Genomic DNA, 12,478 nt, shown 5'->3' with positions numbered 1-12,478 from the left:
CAGTGAAGACAGTTGACAAGTGTTCCCCATGCGCGGTCCGTGCCAACAGCAGCCGTCATTTTTCCCATCTTTCTTTTCTCTGCACCTCCAAATAACAGTCCATGTTTTCGCTGGAATTTTATTGCGATAGCAATTATATGGACACATCCAAGCAAATTTCTGCCGTCGCCGTAAGGTTCCGTATAAATTCAACGGCCATAAAACCGTCACCGCGCGCCGTACGCTGTGTGTGCGAGTAGAAGCGTGCGAGGGTGAGCCGGCAACCACAGCTTAATCTCGCACACGCGAGAGAGGAAGACGGCCGGAAGCGCCCAGTCTTCGTTCGCTCGCGGGGCACGGGGAGGAGGCGACGGAGACGGTGGCAGTGGGGGGGGGGGGGGGGGGGGGGGGGCGTTTTGCTCTTGCGGCTGCTGCTCGGAGCTGCCACGCGGGCACCGTATCTTGAAAGAAATCTGCGATGTGGCCGAAGTGTACGCCCTCGGGGCCTCATCTTCAAAACGATCTGCGATGGGTACAAAGTGCCCGCGCCGAGTGCCGGTAGCTTCGTATGCGCTGTGCTTTCGACGCTCGTGTTGAAGCGAGACGAATGACAGCGCGAAGGTCAAACTCCAGCGTTTTGACGAGTTTCCGCGGTCATCGGGCGAGATTTGTCCACGTTTACCTGTGCGTGCGTGACACCGTGCTTGTTTATTTAGTTGGTAAGCGAATATATACAACTTTATACGGCCGATAAAACTACTATCCTTACTTCGTATAGCTGTCTACCAATTTGCTATCGCAATTGATGCTTCGCCTTTCGGGCGAAACCGCGACTTTTTTTGTAAGGGAGCACCTTGAGGTACCTTGAGGTACCTTCGAACGGCTCTTCTCGTTGTTGTCGCCAACACATTCAGCTCCGAGGTCACCTTTCTGATACTTCTCCGTGACTGGCATGGGATTCTCTTCCTCACAAATTTATTAGGGTGAGAAGTGGCCACAGAGACAGGACGACCACTGCGGCTTACGGGCTAAGTTGTGCCACGTTTGAGAGCCCGGTGGATAATCTAACACTGACTTTTTTAGAATTTTAGCGACCTCGGGAGGAGTGTCCGGCCTGGCTAAGTGATGAGAATGCGGGTCAACGTGATCCAGGGCGTGCCCCATTTCCCGAAAAACAAACAAACCACCATGAAACACGGTCGAAATACGAAAGAAAGATTAAAGAAATGCTTGACGAAACGACGTGGCGAGATGTTAACAAAATCACAGGCACAATTATCGATGAAAGTGTGTGACAGTAACGATATGACGCCTCCTGTAATGTGAGTGTGAGTGACGTCAACGACTGTAGACGGCGGGGGCAATGGCATGACGGCGATGTGATGAAGGCGCCGTGATTTAGTTTTTTTTTTTTTTTACATAATTCACTCATTCCTTCACGCCTCATTTCCTGTGCTGCTTAGGTTTTGGCGGCGTCATGGTTCATGTCATCTACGCCTTCAGCGCGGCTCTCCCAGGAAAGATCGCCTACCCAAGAAAGCCGGGGAAAGTTCCGCAAGAAATAGTTATCGCATTAAAGTCAACATTGGGCTAGTTGGTTCGGCATGATTCAAAGTGTAACATCGCGACTTCTTCAGCGAGGACAGAACCGTAGAACAGAAAAAGACAAGCGCTGACTTTCAACTAGAAATCTTTATTCGTAGCACGAGCATCGAGTGATACTCTTGTTGCTTGCGCAGCACTTCCGCTTCACCGCCTGAGACGACCGGGGATGAAATTCAAAATAAATACGAGAGAATATAAAAAAAATTGCCTTTCTCTATTCTTCGGTTTTGTCCTCGCTCAGGAAGTCGCGCATCTGCAAACTTCAGCAATTCCTCAAGCTGTAAACTCATTTAATGCTTCAGCAAAAGGTTTTCATATCGTACACCGTCACCTTCTCAAAAGCATTATTTTTTTCGATGCGCAATACGTCATTTTTGTCCGCTACTATATAGGCTTATTCAATTCGCCATGTACTTCGGGTCGGGAACTTAGTTCCTGCCAGCTGTAGTGCCATTCTTGTTTGTGTAGAACGGGCGTGGCACAACCTGCACAAGCCCTGCTCTATAGCTCTCCGATGAGTGCAGGGAATGCTGTGAACTCGTTCTGCACGAAGCCTGCACTGTGTGAAACGAATGTCGACGAACATATGCCGACATGTTGAACTGGTGAAATGAATAGCGAAGTGCAGCACTTCCTGCACTTGTAGTTCAGAAAGTGCAGGCGAGTCAAGAGGGCCTACACTTGTTTGCAGTGACCTCTTAAATAAAAACACACGCTGCTTTCACAGTGCGCGTTTTGCAGAAATCCCTCCATATATTGTCGAGCGCCAACGAAGCGTGATAGCTCGTAGTTACCGCGTCTGACTTCCAACTGCACTTTACCGTAGGGTTCATGAGTTGGATCCCCAGTTATAGGGAAATGATGGGCACGTGGCCTCACGACGACAGTGAATGCGAAGGAACGGTGGACGGGCACAGCAAACCCAGTGTCTAGCTGTCACTTAGCTGCTGTCGCCGTAAACATCCGTCGTTAGCAGATTTATGCAAATACTTAGTAGGCGAAGAACAGCGTCAGCTTGCAGCAAATCCAAGGCCCGCAATGATCTCCGGTTGAAATTTTTAACTGATAGTGTGCAAATGCTTAGCAGGGGATATTCGGCGAAGAACAGCATCAACTTGGGGCTAAAGCCAAGGCCCGCAATGATCTCCAGTTGAAGTATTTTGCTGATGGTGTTCCTGCATATAAAAATTGCTCTGTGCCTTTCGGCAGAGAACGCCTTAATGGCAAGCGCACGAGTGGATTCTTGTGAAAGTCACGGCACGCGTAAGCGATCGGGCTGCATTTGCCATCTGCGTTACCTGTTCTGAAGTTGAAGATAACGTCAGCGAAGAAGAGCAGGTCGGAGGCGATGTTGAAGAGGCGCCATTCGAGTCGCTCCTCCTGTACGCTCTCAAAGTAAGCCATGTTGAGAGGCACGAGGATAACGCTGGCGAAGCTCATCACCAACATGCACAGGTCCCACGCGTTCCTGCGCACAATGGACGTCCGTCCATGCGCTTGAGCCGCAGGACTTGAGCACAAGCGAATGCTGTATTTAACGAATGCTGCAAGAACGAATCTCGTTGCGGCAGCAGAATTGAAGTAGAACGCCTCAAGAAACATTACTATAGCTTCCGATTTTAACAAAGAACGCGGTGTAATGGCGATAACCAATGGGAACGCACTTTTTTAAATTTTGATAAATGCGTATATACGAGCATTTCGCAACGCTCCTGTGCTATTTACAATGTGTTGACACAAAACTGAATAGTGTAGAGACTGCTCATTCACTGGCGTACTCTCTGGCAAGTGTTTCAGTCTTATTGTTCATCACACGAGGAATTTGTTGCATAGACATTTCACAACGCTCTTGAGCTATTTTCAATTTGTTGACACCAAATTGACTTGTGTAGAGACTTCTCATTCACTGACATACTCTCTGACAAGTGTTTCAGGCTTATTGTTAATCACATGAGTAATCTTGTTGCATACACATATTTTACAATGCTTTTGAGCTATTGGCAATGTGTTGACACCAAATTGACTCGTGTAGAGACTGCTCATTCACTGACATACTGTCGGACAAGTGTTTCAGGCCTTATAGTTCATCACACGAGGAATCTTGTTGCCTATACATTTCACAACGTTCTTGTGCTATTTGCAATTTGTTTGCACCAAAATGACTTCTGTAGAGACTGCTCATTCGCTGACATACCCTTTGACAAGTGTTTCAGGCTTATTGTTCATCACATGAATGTTGCATACACAAATAAATCTGCTTTTTGAACTGTCACGCCCACAGTTTCAGTGTTTGCAACGTCAATGCTCTAGCGCTTCGCGAAGTACGCACAAAGTGATGCGTCTGCCTACTTGGCTCACATGCACCGAGCGGCATAACGTGCTTCTTCTCTTCTGTCGCTTCAATGTAACTGCCGTAGTGCAGTGATTCACGACAGAAGGTCATGACATAGAGACGCGCGAGAGAAAGTGAAATGGAGTTTAATATCAGGAAGGGAAGAGTTGACCTGCGGTACATTCCTTTAGCCAGCTGTGCCAAGGGAAAATGGAAAGAAAGAGTGACAAAATGGGTTACGATGACGATGATGATTATGACAGAAGGAAGGTGTGAAGCACGTAACGGGCAGGTTGGCACAGAACGTACAGAATTTAAAATCGCACCGTTTAAACATCTAGTAAGGGCTGCATGGCTGCATGGCCAATGTGTCGTGCTTCGACAATGCTTGACTGTTAGGATGTGCAAGAGCAACAGCCAACATCTGTCAGTCTTGCACATCATCGTAGGTTATTGCATAGTACATGGTCTATATAGCTTCAGGCACACGCCATATATAGCTCAGAGCTTGCAGGCTCATTGCATCACATAAAGTGAAGATATGCAGAAGACTGGCACTGCAGCACTGCAACTCAGCGACATTGCGGTGATTGACCGACCGAAGGAACATACGTTACGCGAAACGCGTTACTGACCAGCATAATGGCTCTCGTCATTAAAAGAAAGAACAACATTAGGACGGTTTTCTTATGCGGCCACATTCTACGTAGGATTGTCCAAGAAGCAGCCATTCGTGTGAAGAACCAATATATCTGATTCGTTCAGATGTCTGACAGGCGTAAACGGTAGAACCACCCTCAAGTGCAGCCATGCGCTTCGGATGTGCAATTTTCACACGTATACAGAAGCGCACAAGTGATGTATACTAGCGCGGTGAACGCCGTGGGGAAGAAATTGACTCTGCCGCGTGCAATAATAAAGATCTTGCATCGATTCTGTTACAAATGAATGCTTCACAAACCTCTCCTAAAGCCGCAGGTAACTCTCATGATATAAAACACGATGCGTCGAAGGATAACCAAAACGACGTAAGCGATCAGGTCTTCATTAAATTAGCAGCTATTATTTTTTTAAGGGCGACAATACCACATGCCTTCAAACGCGGCCACTCTCATATAGTGCAAACCCGATCTGCGATGTTTTGCGCTGTTTTCATGACAGCACAGTATCTTCGAATACTGAAGTCACAGTCAACGGGCGCATCCTTTATTACGCGGCAACCCGCCGCATTGGCTCAGTGGTTATGACCTTTTGCTGCCGAGCTTGGGGACATCGGTTCGATTCTCGGCTTCAACCGGGAAGATGCAAAACGCTCCTGTACTTGGATATAGGGGCACTTTAAAGAAAGTGCGGGTAGTGGAAATTAATCCGCAGCCCTCCACTAGGGCGTTGCCCGCGCGTTGCTTTAGGTCGATAAACTCCACAATTTGATTTGTAACCTAATATCGCCCGCACTATATCAGTAGGGAGAGAGGTACGTACCTCATTCAGAGGAATTCAGAACTTTGTGAAAGCCTCAAATTCCCCGTTCATCGGGTCTAACATTATCGTGAACCCAAACATTTGCGCGGGGGAACTATTCCCTGTATAGCGAGTGTGTAACGACGCGTCACAGGCTTCATTCACCTTATTATGAATTGGTAACACTGAACATCAGGATTCGTTCAGGTGCACTGAAAGTTGGAGTAGTTGGTATGGGCTCATTTCTGGTGCAATGGGGCAACAGAAAGCAACCGAAGGAAAAAGTAGACACCGGGGACATAATTATCGCCGACTAACTTCATCACTTACATCATGATATCACTTCCTGTCACTATGATTTGATTAAAGCTTGAGCTGAGAGTCAGTGATTGCGTCCACTGTGTCTACATTTCAAGTCCTCCTCTATTTTCTGTGGCGCTATTTGATCAGAAATGAGAATTTATGACACGTAGCTTTACGAGATTCGTTTGACGTTAATCAAGCGCCCGACCAAACAAACGTCACGCCCTGTAAGCGTAAGATATCGCGGTGCGTACAGAATTAAAACGCAACGGCGTGCGAACCTGAAGGTGGTCTTGGGGTGTATCATCCACGGGAAGTGGCGCTCCTCTCGAATGGACCGACCGTCAAGAATGCTTCTGTCCTCGTAATCTAAAGGAAACACGAAGCCCTGTCGCTTCCTCGGTGGAAACAGGAACGTCTTGAGCTGCCGCTTGAACATCGCCACGAGTCGACGCTCCACGTCTTTGTCCTGCGGTGACAGAAGAACACCCCCCGTGTCACTTCTCGCACATAGTATATCGCGAACTGTTATGCAAAGCCATTACATACATTCGAGTATTAGGGGTGGTTTTAAGCAAAGTTTCGTTTCTTATGTCCCTATCGCGAGTACGAAGCTGAGAGGAAGTGACATGGCGATGACGAAGTAATAACGTCGGCGACTTGGCAATTGCGACGACACGACGGGCGGACGGAAACAGCAAATCACTTTCCAGTTTCTAATTTCTTCACTTTCAAGGTCGTTCCGGCGTTACAGGAAGGCGTGGATAACAACTAAAAAATAAACACGTGGCGAGAAAAAAAGTAACAGCAAGTTGTTACGTACAGGTGATGACAAATTGCACACTGTGGCATGTTGGTTGTAGACGACGGAGTCGGGAAGGTGATTACAGTCCTAGGTAGTACTGAATAAACGATTCAGAATGCAAGTTACTTCTTGATAATGAGATACCAACTTTGTTTCTGTGATCAATGCGCGGCGACACGTAGTTCGCAGCCCTTATCAATGGTGGTTTTAGATTCTCATTAGTGCAATATATTTTGTGAACTACACTGTCACAGTAGCACGGTTTAGCACGTTTGTTAAAGCTTACAGCATTTATTCAAATCTCGGGTAGCCTCGAATCTAGGCCCACTCTCGAAATTCGGAAGGTGAGAAAAGGTAAGCCGAAAAAACAAAAAAAGATGGCATTCGACTGCCAAAAGAACGTGCAACATCTTCGAGATGCTGGGCTTTCGGAGTGCTCGCAACCTTAGATCAGCCGGGATTTCATCCCGTGCCGCTGCTACCCAATTTACTATAATACACTAACTAAGCGAAGTAGACTTGTCGAAGTACATAGACAGGCGTCATGAACTTGTTTCGAGCGATGCCTGGAACGTATGCTGTATGTGCGAGCGAAAGGGCGCGAGGGACGCGTGCTTTCACGGAGAACGAACGCACGACGGAGAGCAAACGTGACGTCCTACGTCACGCGAAAGGCAGTGGGGGGGGGGGGGGGGAGGGGGGGCGACGTAGTGCTGCGGCACCAACTGCGTACCTTGCGACCGGGCGTAAGGGGAACTGGCGACTCAATCTCGCAAGCGAAAGGAGGAAAGCGGGAAGGCAGCGCGGGAGGGAGGGGGTGCGGCTTCTACTCTGCCAGCAACTGCGTACTTGTACTTTGCACGGCTGAGGGCGGTCGCGCGCACCGTATCTTGAAAGTGATCTCCACACGGCTCTGACTTTTGTATGTTTTCGCCACTCAGTTTCTGTTGAAGCGATAGACCGCACGAACCTTCGCTCGCTGCGGTAGCCGCGCTTGCTGACGCCAGCGTTTTTAGAGCGGTTGTCAGCGGTCGTCGAGTGTGATCCATTCAAGTTTGTTTGTGCATACTGACTGGCACCATGCTTGTTAATTCAGTTAGCTAAGTGAATGTGTGTGTAAGTTTATGCAGCCGATACAACTACTATCCTTATTCCGTATAGCTCTCTACTAATTTGCTATCGCAATTGATGCTTCTCGTTTCGGGTGAAACTGCGACTTTTTTTATTGCGAGGCTTCACGTTGCTGAGCTGCACAGTTGGTAGCAGACGGTTCCAGAGTAATTTTAACAACCTGGGGAACTTTAACGTGCACCTAAATCCTTCTTTTTTTAACTGGCTATTTCGTTTTCATTTGTTCTCATCGAATTGTTCCTATATATCGGAGTCCAATATACTACCATCGATATCAAGCTCTACCCATGTTAACGGCGAATAGGATACGCCCTATAAGGGTCATGTATAGAGCCGCTGACGGCCGAAGTTCCTCATGTGGCTGCGGTGGCAATTATTACCACGATAATTCGCTGCGAGTGCATTGGACAGCATTTATAGCGTGGGCTTTCCTTCGCGTTTTCAGTTTACTGGTCACGGCCAAAGGAGGACAATTTTACCTGCTTTCAACGCTCGTCGCTCGAGTCGGTGCGCTCCCATGTCGAATTCACGTGGTCAAGCTTGTCTGTAGGCCACTTCAAATAATTGTAAGCCAATTGAAATTATTCTAGCTGTTTTAGTAAATTACTCATCTAAAACACCAATAAGGTTACTCTTACCACGAGAAAAGGTTTGGTATAAGGCCAGTTAACTCGCAAAAACATTAAACATGGGTTGGTACGCCACCTGGAAGTTCCTGCACCAGATCACCTTGATGTCATAGATTTTGACGGCCTCTTTTCGGACCTAGTTAACTTGTTATCGGTAAAGGTTGACCACATTGTACTCTAATTAAATTAAAAACTGAACTCGGCAAGTTTTAAATAATTTATACTTTATACTGAGCCGGGGCAGTGGAACAAGTACGAAGAGGTCCTCTGAAATCCGTGACGTCATAATGACGTACCAGCACTGAGACTTCGGTGTCAAACACGGGAACTTGAACTTTGGTCTTCATTTACCCTTCTAATAATTAACATTATACCTCGAGATTAACAAAGGAATATAGTTTTTGGAAGTACGCTTTATCTGTATAAACTGACTTAGTCGTTGTTTTCACTGTGCTCGCCCCCCTTTTAACGTGAAACAACAAATCAGTTCTTTCGGAGCACTATATATGAGTTTCGTTGGCGGGAACAGCTTCACTGGCGTAAACAATGATGGTTACGTCTTTTTTAGATGCGGATCATCTTATAGCGGCGGCCTGTCCCGCGGCGTCGTTGGCGTCGGCGTCCGTCCGCACCTCTCCTCATTCTCTCCACGTCAGCTGTGCGATAACGCCTCTCTCCTCATCTCCCCCTTTCCACGCCATCTGTTCGATAACGCGCTTCTCCCTCCGTGTCTTCATCCGCCACCTGTGCGATAGCGCGCGCATGCGCGCCTCTCTCTCTCTCCTCCTCCTCTTCTATATAAACCCGGTGCATGCGCCGCTGCCTCAGTTGCTGCTTCGGTTTAGTCACGCTGCGCGCGGTGTGGAAATCTACGTCAAGCGTTCCGACAAACGTTCCGTCAACGCGCTGGACCTAGAACTGCGCCCCACTGCTGACCAACGTAGCAACGGCGAGCATTGTGCCGCTAGCGTCTACGGCGTTAACATCATGACAATGTACCTCGCACCGAACCTCTCACGCACAGCCGTGGAGAAGTACATCGACGAGGCCATGGGAGAATACCCAAAGCAACAATATGCAGACACACAACCTTTCATGCTCATTGGCGGCTTTAATGTCGACATCATGAAGAACGATTGGATGGTTGAGTACATGCCATCACACCACTCGCTACAACACGCATCACACGACGACCGCAAACAACAGCCAACTACCATTCACGGAACATGTATCGATCACGTCTTCAGCAATTTCAAGCTACAACCACTGCTACGAGATCCACTCACAGTTCATTTCACCGACCACAAAGCCATCATACTCAAAGCAAGTGCACACCTCAAATATACGCTGCTCAATAAAGACATTCGTTAACCGTTTCACCTTCGTCTACGCAATTTCATTACTCTTCTTCAAATAAAATTACATCATCTTCCCGAGGGGAACCATGGGCTGATGCGGAGCATCGCAGTCGTTATAACGGCGTTCACGCGATGTGATGGTGACCAACGCAAGTTAACACGTAATAAAAACGTAAGAACACCAAGTTAACAACGTTAATAACACCGTAATAACAACGTAATTAACGCCGTTATAACGACCACGATGCTCCGCATCAGCCCATGGTTCCCCTCGGGAAGATGGTGTAATTTTTTTCTTCAATATTTCGCACAAGTCGTGGAACTATTGACGTCATTGTGATGTTCCGGATTTTCAGAATACTTGCGTACGTTCTGGTTGCTTTATATCGTGAAAGAAAATTTGCTAGCCTTTGCAAAGCTCAGCAGTTCTTGCTTGCTTTCTGATGCAATGCAACCATTCTTTTCTGGTAATTGTGCCTAACCAGACACGAGAAGATACTGTCGAAATCTATGACGCCAGGGGAAGCTGGTGTGGCAAATTGAAGGTGGTGACGCAACCTTCCGGATTGGATTGATATTGCTTGGATTGAGCAAACAAATTGAGCATTGAGAATTGCTCAGTTTCAACATTAAGTATTTTTAACAATATGGCTCCATTAAAGTGGGAATGCCTCCAGATTTGCCATATTAGCAACTGCCTCCAAGGCTCTAATAAAATAGGTCATTACCAATTTATTTGTTAATTAGTCTTTTATACTCACGTTGTTAAAGTATGTCCGCCTTGCCGAAGAACTTATCTGTAAAAACGCCATGTTCGCTACGCTCATAGCCTTTTATATAAAAAAATTGTATGCTATAAAAAAAAGACCGCCCCTTCCACTCCGTGAAGATGGTTGAACAGCGAAGCTGTGTTAGTTACACCGAGTATTATGAATGTTACATGTGCATGTGTTGAACGTGATGCAATTGCGTAAACACATGTAAACACAGATCTACAACAGGAAGTTATATTGAAACGTTGCGAGGCGAGAAGAGTCAGCGACTTCCGACGCTACTCGACGAGTGTCCAGTTCTCTGGTCGAAACCTGCCGAGCCGCCGCCTCAGGCATCGGCTGCAGTCACGGACACCGCGCGCGTTCGGCGCGAAAGCATGGAAACGGAGATAGCATCGGCAGCAGCTCTACGCGTTGTGAGTTATCCGAAAGGGCGCGCCGGTCAGAGACACCTTCTCTTATCGCCTCTCCTCCTCGCGCCCAGCGCGGCCTCTCATTGGTCGCCTCCTCCCCCAGCGTGCGTTCTCTAATTGGTCGCCTCCTCCAAAGCACGCCTCTCCTCCTTTGCTGATCACGTGACCTGCCTTCCCCCGGAAAGCTAGAGTGTACTAGTATGGGGGAGTGGGTCCAGCGGACGCCTTAGCAAGCGCCGAGGGTGAAGCAAGAAACGCGGAAAATGTGGCGGCGCTGCCATCGCCTTATTCTGAATCTCCGGCCAATAAACGTTGGCTCCGGCTGTTTCGACAGCGCTCATTGGCTGAGGCGAGCTCGCGGGCTGAGTAGCTGTCGTCTGCTGGACGCACCATCGTTGTTGCGTCGTTTGCGTTCTTTCCGCCGCTCTTTTTCCATTTTATTCACAATAGATCGGTGGGGAATAATATCAGTGTTACCGCCACCAAATCCAATATCAAGTATCCGCCTGTCAAAGCTCCATGCAGCTGCGGTAGGGTCTCCGACGCGACAAGCGTCCGGCCGGCGAGCGGGGCCGCTCATTCGGAAGAAAGTGACGGTGGCGCCACCTGGATTTTCAATAAAAAATGCCTGAGCGCAGAGCCCTCGTTGGACCCACTCTTCCAATCTAGTACACTCGAGCACGGCTCTCGTCCTCTCCTGGTCACGTGACCTGCGTGACGCTGGACAGACTGCGAAGGGTCGACGAAGAACAGCTTCGCTGTTTAAAAAAACAAACTGTATTTGCAAGTTGTCAACAATGCGGCCCAATAAAAATGAGTAACGGACCATGCAGTCTCACTGCGCAGTCATAGCTAGACTGCAACGTGATAGTGCTTGGGTTCTGCGTCGTTTTTTGAAGTTACTTCTGCGAATTCAGCGGCGATGAAACACGTCACACAATCCCGTCGCAATATCTGTGCGGGCGTGCGTGCATGCGATTACGTACGATCTCCTTGGCGGGAGGCTCCGAATCGATGTGTTCGCGTGCAGCCGCCGACGTCGGCGACGCGTGATCCTGCGAGGCGTCTGCGCCTTCCGTCTGCACGTTGGTTTCGCACACTTCGCCCCAGGACACGCCATGCGAGGCCCTCGATGACTTGGAAGCTTTGGAAGACTTCCTTTCTTTCCTCGGCTGCTCCTCGGATGACTGGGCTTGCATCTGGTCCGAGGACGACCGCACTTGCGCCGGTTCAGGCGCCCACTTCACCTGCATTTCGTCCGCGGCGGACGGCTCCTCTAAGTGGCCCGGCGACGTTGGCGCGTGCGTCTGGTTCAAGTACGATAGAGCCTGCGTATCTGGGGCCGACTGCTCCAGCAACGGCTTCGAGGAAGGCATCGAGCGTCTCGTGCGGTGAGAACTGGACTTGTCCCGGCGCCTGGAACGCTTCTTCTTTCGCCCCATGACAGGCAGCCGCTTTGCTCGAGTCGCACTTCGTTGATGTCAGCTAGCGATCGAGTCGTACCCGACAGCACGCCACCTTGAATATTGCCTGTGTAAGTGGGAAATGCAGTTTTTCGAGAAAAGTTCACACACTCGCGTTGGCGCTGATTGATTGATTGATTGATTGATTGATTGATTGATTGATTGGGTTTAACGCCCAGAAGCAGCACTGGGGCTAGTAGAGGCGCCCTAGTGGTGGGCTTCGGAG

General features: G+C 48.6%; 1 protein-coding gene across 1 annotated transcript in view; it reads right to left on the bottom strand.

Annotated features, from left to right (window-relative positions):
• LOC119440323 (potassium/sodium hyperpolarization-activated cyclic nucleotide-gated channel 1) overlaps positions 1-12,231 on the bottom strand; it is a 38,140-nt gene extending 25,909 nt beyond the window's left edge. Inside the window, exons 1-3 of the mRNA XM_049662868.1 lie at positions 11,776-12,231; positions 5,962-6,149; positions 2,883-3,052 (exon numbers count right to left, since the gene is read on the bottom strand). Of these exons, the coding sequence (XP_049518825.1) occupies positions 2,883-3,052; positions 5,962-6,149; positions 11,776-12,231 (814 nt within the window). The remainder of the gene's footprint in view (positions 1-2,882; positions 3,053-5,961; positions 6,150-11,775) is intronic.
• Between the last annotated feature and the right edge of the window lie 247 nt (positions 12,232-12,478).

The sequence above is a fragment of the Dermacentor silvarum genome, chromosome 2, assembly GCF_013339745.2.
Source record: "Dermacentor silvarum isolate Dsil-2018 chromosome 2, BIME_Dsil_1.4, whole genome shotgun sequence".
NCBI classification, from domain to species: domain Eukaryota; kingdom Metazoa; phylum Arthropoda; class Arachnida; order Ixodida; family Ixodidae; genus Dermacentor; species Dermacentor silvarum.
This window is presented reverse-complemented; position numbering and strand designations above follow the sequence as displayed.